The 8,376-nt window shown below is 45.7% G+C and overlaps 1 protein-coding gene across 1 annotated transcript in view; it reads left to right on the forward strand.

Annotated features, from left to right (window-relative positions):
• RBKS (ribokinase) overlaps nt 1–2,381 on the forward strand; it is a 68,893-nt gene extending 66,512 nt beyond the window's left edge. Inside the window, exon 8 of the mRNA XM_014951228.1 lies at nt 1,174–2,381. Within this exon, the coding sequence (XP_014806714.1) occupies nt 1,174–1,347 (174 nt within the window). The 3' untranslated portion in view covers nt 1,348–2,381. The remainder of the gene's footprint in view (nt 1–1,173) is intronic.
• Nucleotides 2,382–8,376: the final 5,995 nt, after the last annotated feature.

Raw genomic sequence — 8,376 nt, forward strand, 5'->3', positions numbered from 1 at the left:
CCTATTTACAAGTTCAGAGGCAAAACCCCTCAGGGGAGATAGTCCATATGCTGGTTCTGGAATTAAGTAAGATATCTGTGGTGTGTGCAGTGTAACGCTTTCACTGGTATAAAAGTATGATTAAAAAAAGGGGACCTTAGAAGCAGTTTTACAATGTGAACAAGAATTGTTATCAGTTCAGCCTTAGAAATCAAGCCAGTTTTCAGGGAGGAAGGGCAATGAAATGAGCAAATGAAGTTAAAAATGATTCATTTTGCCAGTTGTTGAGGACACTGTGGAGCACTGAGCATCGCAGAGCAACGGTTATTGTTAATAAAGCACTCAGGAGGCAAACAGCTGTCATTCCCTGCTGACCAGAGGAGAACTGAGGGTTAGAGGGTGAGGGCAAGCTGGGGCACGGCCAGTGCCCGCCCAGGGAAGGCCCGTTCCGTTTGCTGGGGGACTGCACGGGGCAGGCCGGGCACCAGGCAGCTCTCCTGGCACAGACAGCCCAGGGACCAGTAGCTCAAGGGGCCACAGCTGCCAGAGCTCCAGGTGCATGTCACTGCCCTCCACCCCCCTCCTCAAACTCTGCACAGGTTGGCAAAGTTTGTCCCAGGAGTAAGTGGTTTACGCGACAGACACAATAGACCTTCATTATTGGGGCCTTTTATGAACAACAGCTAAGTTCTGGAGGCATCAAAATGTATCATTCTGCAATTAGGAATTTACAGAAGCCACAAGCCACATGGCTTATTTTTTTTTCCCCTTTTCTCTGTCCCTTCTACCACTGCCCTTTATGAAAAACAGAAGTTAAATGAGAGAAAAATAGCTTTAATGAAACGTTCAGGTTGAGAAATCAAAATCGGACACTCCAACAACAGGAAGTTTCAAAAGCAATGTTTATAACAGTGCGTTCCTGAACTTTAGCACACTTGCTTATTTTTTTTTTTTCTTTAAGTTTAAGCCATATTGTAATGCATACCTTGATTCAAGGGCTGGGCACGAAGACAGTATTGTGGTGTTAGTTTAACGTGGCAGAACTTCCTAGGAATACAAAAGTGAATTGAACTCAAGGCCTGAACAATTTCCTGACTCCCGCAATCAGCGCTGCCACTTTTGTCTGTCCAGTAAACACATCTGAATTGCTTCCCTGAGCCAATACGCTTAAACTTCTCCCTTGTTTTATTCTAGGGAGCTGGAGACAGTTTTGTGGGAGCACTGGCCTTCTACCTGGCTTACCATCCCGAGTTACCCATGGAGGAAATGATCAGGAAGTCTAACTGCGTGGCATCAGTGAGCGTCCAGGCATCGGGGACACAATCTTCATATCCTTACAGGAAGGACTTGCCTCAGGACCTTTTCTAATTGACATTGTCTAGCTCCATGTACTGATTTTATCTTGTCCCAGACAGCATTATTCTCCTGGCTGCACCGAGGTTCTCCTCTGCTGACTGGAAAGACCAGGAAAGTCTTTTCGCTGCTTATTTGAGGAATCCTGTCAGTTCCTGTTCTACAACACGAAGATGGGGTGGGGGTGGTGGGTCTTTCAAACACAGCACAGCAGGTTTCTCTGGCCCCACACACAGCCGTCCCACACAATGCTCTGTACTGAACCACACCAAGTTTACAGCAAAACCTCCGGAGGGTATTGGGCTCCTGGTAATATTTCCACTCAATTTTAATCAGAAGTTCCCATGTGCCGAGCCCGCACGTGAAGCTGAGCGTTAGTTTGAGGCTGCAGCCACCAGGGCCCGTGGCTGGCTCATAACAAAGCACCCTCCCCACAGCCCCTCTGTTCTCTGTACCTCTGCCAGACCATGGGAGGTCCCTCAAACTGGAACGAGGACAAGTGCTCCTGAGGTAGACTCTGGAAGATGTTTCTAGCCATAGATGAGCTAATTAAAGAAGGAAAACTTCCAGACACGTCAGAAAACTACTCTGGCCATGTACCTTCTTCGTGCTTGACAAAAATTCAGGAGTGAAAAACCCATCCTACTTACCTGGCTGAAAAGAATATAAACCTTTTAGCCGTGGTCACAGCTTGTCCAAAAACTCATCGTATTTCACCCGGTTCCCATTGCTTCTGCCTTTCCTAGGAAGGAGCTGGTGCAACACAACCACAACCCCTCCAAGGAGTGACACCAATTGGTGGTTACTACTGTTGAATCTGTGGCTGGTAGGTTAGAAAAACTTGCAATCCTGCCATTGAATTCCTGCTGTGGAAAATGTTAATTTTTATTGCCTTATAAAACAATAGTTCCTTTGAAGATTACAGCCTCTTTCACAATGGAAAACACAGACAATGGGATTTGCTATTTAATTTTTTTTTAATTGAGTACTGTAAAAATAACTCAAAAGATAAATAAATGTTACTGTGATGATCTATGTCCAGACATTAAGAATTTTCTCTCTCTACATTGTTTTATTCACAATGGCCTTCAAATCACAGGAGACGGTGATCCCAGTTCATTTCCTCTCTTTTCAGCCCATGTTGCTCGATTTCTGAATCAGCATTCACCCCGTTCTCCCCCCAAACCGTCCTCTCCTTGTGCATAAATCAAGTCCAGTCGTTGTTCAGATAGAGCGGATTTTTCTCTTCTCTGTGAAGAGAACACGTTGTTTTGCTATAGGGGAAAAAAAAGAATCTGTTAAGAAGCCTGAAGTGTTAAGATGCAATTCAACGAGCCTACATCCCTTTCTCCTGGCTGCCTTCGCTGCTTCAATGAGTGTGGAGCAACTGACTGGCACAGCGCTGCTGTTAACCAACTCTTGAAGTTTAGTAGGGCTTTCACTTTACCGCATGCAATTTTTAGTTCCTAAGAGGTCCATTTTACCTCTGTGAAAATAAATATCGGGATCCGAGTGGCTGAAAACATTCAACAGCTGCTCTGTGTAACTATTCTGAGTCACAGCTACTTGGTGCAGGGACAAAAATAGGTCCTTGCTGCTTTCTACTGCTCTTCAACTTCAGAGCCCAAACAACTACAGACGATGAGCTGGATCTAGTCGGTCTCTCAGACTGACTGAAAAGTTACTGAAGCGTCCTTGTGGATCTCTCAGTGGGGGCACAAACTGACCCTGCCTCCCAACACCTGATGCTACCAAAGGCACTTCAGCTACTGGTTAAGCATAGCCGATGCGCTACTAAAAAAAAAAAAGAGAAAAATAAATCAAAGCAAAGCTTTACAATGCCATTTGAAAAGCACCACTGCTCTGATTGAACTCACCATACGAATTCCTTTGAAAGCTACGCAAGAGCAATCCAAACAACAACAAAATCTCTTCTTCCACATAAAAGTTTCGCTTTAAGAAATACTGCAACTTAGTAACACATTCTGTTGCTGCAGTTAGGAGGTAGTGAAACTTGGGCACTACTGCCACTACTTCACTAAAAAGCTTCATTCCGTGGAGGTCCCAGGTTTTCGAGAAGTACAAAACATAAGGTGAAGATGCATGCCAAGTGAAAATGCTTCCTAACATATTCCTGATGTGAGTTGGTATCTAGACTCAAATTTACTTCCCTTCACACATGCAGCACTTTCTCACATCATTTTCTCACTTGTGTTCTACTACAGGCTACAAAGATCAGAGCTTTTTTTCCTTAATTACTTCCAATTTCGTACTTCAACAACCTACTACATGTTCCGTGACAGAAGTTCTACTTAGCCTGAGCTCTCCACTCTCTTCACATTTTGTACAAGTTGTGAAGCTTCTGGAGGATCACTTTACACAATGTTTCGATGCAGTAATTTAAACTTTTCTTATTCAAGAAAATAATCCCAGTGATCTCAATTCCCCTTCTGTATGGGATTGAGAAGGAGAGCCACAACCTCTGTCAGCGTGAGCACTTTGATGAAAGTGCACTGCTTCTCTGGGGGTTTCTCTCACCTGCCATAAAGCTCTTGTACTGTTACATCTGAGTATGAGAAGGTTAGTCATCTAACAAGAACATAAAATTATAAGAAAATATAAGCTTGAACCACACAACTACTGGCCACGCATTATGTTATCTGCTTAGAGGCTGCATAATGCATTTCTTTATTCTATAGATTTAAATTAGTGTTTTTTGCATTAACTCCACCTGGTCTGGTTTAAATTCTAAGTTACCCCAAAGTCAGCTTTTTAACATTAAATTAAGCTTTTTAATGTTAACTACAAACTAGTTCCTCCCCCAAAAACTTGAGCTCTTAGTCACCTTTCAAAAAGCTTGGTGAGCAAAAGGCAGCTTGGTGAGTGCTATAACCCTTCCCCCCCACCCCCCCCCCCAAAAAAAAAAAAAATCAGATTCTTTTAACTGAGAAAATCTGCGAGGACCAGAGGAACATAAAAGAACCCACGAAGTGTCATCTGTAGAGTGGTATCATTTGTGGAGGAGGAAGAACTTGTGTTCATTTCTTTAAAAGAACAAGTCCATTTTATAAGTGATGGCTCAAATGTGTTGTCTAGAGCATCCATGGCAGCTTAACAGAACATTTCAGTTGATGCATACTTTGTGGCTGCTTGTTGGAGGTAGCACAGTCTAGCAAACCACACAAAGAAACAGAGTGAAAGAACTCCTGTGTCACTTTGCTTTGCCACCGACATGTGGCATGGCTGTCATCAAAGACTCTGATGTGTCAGGCAAGTCATTACTTTGTTTCACTACCACAGTCTGTAAAATGAGGGTAACGTTTACTTCCCACTGGAATGTCATGAAGAACAGTAACTGTACAGTCATCCGAGTATGAAACATGTTATGACATATTCTGCTTAGATGGGAAAAATCCCGTTATATTCAAATCTTTTGCCCCCCACAGTCAGAGAAGCTTATACAAAGTAGGCTGACTTCTTCCCCAAGCTCTCTTACCGATGGGATCGTATCTCAGCAGGACCAGTTTTTCCTGCAGTCGGAGTCTCCTGATGTTGAAACAGAAGCCCGTCTCAGCTGCACTTTTCATCCTCACCAGAATGTATCTAAAGGCAGAAGGAACATCTCTGTGTCAGTGCACAGGCACGCAGTACCAGCCCACCACCTATCTAGCCGGGCATGGTCAAATGGAGAAGCTGTTAGCATAAACAATTTGGCACAATCACAAATAGATACTTCCTTTCAACTGCATGGATGTTCTGGATGGGAACACCAATATTATATGCAAAACTTGTAACTCAGACACAGAGCCCACTATAAACTGTAAGCTCCAGCATCAAGTTTAAGTAACTCACTCCTGAAAAGAATACAAGCTCAGAGAGAAGTAGCTCTTCCATGAAACAGCAAGGGGGTAGGAAGAAAAACAGGAAAGAAAGAAAGAAAGAAAAAGAAAAAAAAAATAATCAGCATACAACTGAGTCACTATGGCTGAAAAGATAATGGCAAGAGAGGAAGGATGATGGTAGTTAAAGATGTTCGGGCTGTAGATAACATTGCATCGCAGACTATCACTTCCACATGCAGAGAGGAACCCGAGCAGATAGCATGGAAGAAGAGGCAAGCAAAAGGAGAAGCAAGGCCCCTTGGCACCCTCTGCCACACTAGATACAGGGCTGGATGTTAACCCAGCCAGAGGAACCTCTCCCCTCCGGTGGGCTCTTGGTCTGTGGGACAGACTGGCAGCAGCTGCGGTGTCCCTGGGAGCTGGGCAAGCTGGGACACTGAGAAAGCTGCCACCACAGCCCCCCACCCTGGAAGTACACTGGGATCTGTGCAACTTCCCAGACACAGGGCATCTTCTGAAGTTTCAAAAGAAAGGACAAATCCTTTAATCAGTCTGTAAATGGTATCTTTCTCTTCCATTACAACAAGAGATGGATACATCTCTGTATGTGGCCACTCAATTATTTTTCCTTGATTTTCCTGCTTCTAATACAAAATGGTCTGTCAAAATTAACCTTGAAGAGTCATCCATTCTTCCTCCCTGGTGCAGCTCTGACCAGTGTACTTCCTTGAGCTCTCCCTTTTCAGCTTTGCAATCTAATTTACTGGCGAGTTCAAAATAAACAGAAAAACACTGGATTCCTGCAGACCAACTGACCAACCATAGTCTAGGAATTATCCCCAATTACTGTCCCCCCCTGTACACTACTGCAGGTGTGATGTGTAGCACCAGTAACCACACGGACTCCTTCCTCTATACCTCACCCACTTCCTCAAAGCCTCCGTGCAGTTTCCCCTTTCTGGCGGGAATCAGTGGTATCAGTATCACCAGGCCTTGAAATTCTCGTGCACCACATATTTGAGGCCAAGCCCTTTCTGAACAATACGCCTTGTTCAGAAAACTTGCTGCCCAATGAAGAAAGGTAGCTATGACATTCTCTCTACATGATCTTGTCTCCATGCATCCACACTGTAAGGCTACTGGTGTGCTCAAAGTAGTTATAGCTTCCTTTTCACCTTTTAACACACATCAGCTTTCTTTGCAGGTCAGAGGACTATGACTAATTTTCTTCCAGAGCCCATGAACATCTCTGTTGAGCTGAACTACAGAGCAAACCAAGGTGCCTGGAGCACTGGGCATCTCCTCACGTATCAACATACGAGCTTGCTAGAAGTGGGAAGCCTTCTGCACCCTGCCCAAGGTTCACAGCACCTGCCCAAAGCCCAGCCCACAAACAAAGACGCACGCTGTACCCTGGCTTGTCCTCCTCAGCTGAAAGAATACAAAAGGCAAACAGAAGGAAGATTATGTTTATAGCCTCTCTTTAATCACAAAGCATGGAGGCATGCTTCCCGTGCGCAGTGCACTTTGGATGTTACAGCTCAGCTCAACACGACAGCCCATAGGACAAAACCTGCCTTTGCTACATTTTTAGAGTCTAGAGCGGTTTTCACACCATTCTGTACCTACCTGCGAGCAGACAGACATGCAGAAGGACAGAGAGGGCAAAGCTACACTCAAGGATTTCAGTTCTCTCGGGTACATTAAACAATTCTAGAGAAGCCTAATATTTTGTAAAGTCACTTGAAGATACAGAGTGGTAGCAGAAAATCAAAAACCGGTGAGGAAAACATCACTTACTTAGATTTGCTCTTGGCCACTGTTTTTATGCAGCATGGAGAAAAGAAGAAAAGAAGAAACAGTTATCATTTCATCTTGTTTCCTATATAGGCAAAATACAAAGATTAAGAGTTTCCCGCTGCCTGCCTTTGCAATAGCCCCAGATACGTCGTGGAAAGAGATTTACTATTAACAAAAAATGCCTCTCGGCCTTCCATCTACGTGCGCCCAGTTGCCTGCTCTTTCTTTCATCATACCACCTCTACAAGCGCCAGTGGAAACCCAGCGCCTGGTGCAACAGATTGCACTTGCTGCAGCCTCCAGATGTTTTCAATGTAAAGCTTCAACACTGAATATGAATTCACTACACGAACACACAGTTATGGCAGGTACATACTAACACTGCTGGTGAAAACTGCAGTCCCACTCTCCCCTACTTGCTTACACCCACCGCTGCTCCGGCTCCTGCCACAGTGTGTTTAATGGCTGGCTGGTGAACCAGACGGGGGAACTGTTCTCAGATGAGACTAACATCTCTCTACAACTTCGTGAAAGGACACTGTAGAGAGGTTGGTGCTGGTCTCTTCTCACGGGTAATTAGTGACAGAACGAGAGGGAATGGCTTCAAGCTCCAACAGGGTAGGTTTAGACTGAACATTAGGAAGGAATTCTTCACCGAAAGAGCGAAAGGGCATTGGAACAGGCTGCCCAGGGAGGTGGTGGAGTCACCATCCCTGGCTGTGTTTAAGGGCCGTTTAGATGCAGTGCTAAGGGACATGGTGTAGGGGAGGACTTTGTAGAGTAGGGTAGATGGTTGGACTCGATGATCCCAAGGGTCTCTTCCAACCTAGGGAGTCTATGATTCTAACCTTCTTGCAAGGGTGGTGTTAGGGTCCCTGATCTAACCTACCATAGAGGATGAAACAGGCAGAATTCTTTTTTTCTGTTAGCTCTGCGAATTTAAAGTAATCATAAATCTGTTGCATAAATGGGAAAAAAAAAACACCGCACACAGCAAAATTTAAAAAATCGCTCCTCTATATTCTGTTTGTGTAATTCTTGTCCAGGTCATCATGAGCTTCGGGTCAGCCTCCTCTCGCACCGGTTCCTTCACCACACCCCAAGCTTACCCCGATGCGGCCAAGGGCACGTTCCTCACCTCCTTCCCGCCACCGCCCCGCTCCCTCAGCAACGTCCCGCTTCTCCCCAGGAGAACGGAACCTCCTTCACCTCACTTCTGAGGACGGGACGGTTCCGCTCCCCTCGCCCCCTGTCACCGGGCCTAGCGCCCTCCCCGCGCGACACCCCCATCTCCTCAGGGCAGCGGGCCCCGGCCTCGCGCCCTCCCCAACGGCCGCCCCGGCCTCGCGCCCTCCCCAACGGCCGCCCCGGCCTCGCGCCCTCCCCAACGGCCGCCCCGGCC

The sequence above is a fragment of the Calidris pugnax genome, unplaced genomic scaffold, assembly GCF_001431845.1.
Source record: "Calidris pugnax isolate Ruff unplaced genomic scaffold, ASM143184v1 scaffold24, whole genome shotgun sequence".
Lineage (NCBI taxonomy): Eukaryota > Metazoa > Chordata > Aves > Charadriiformes > Scolopacidae > Calidris > Calidris pugnax.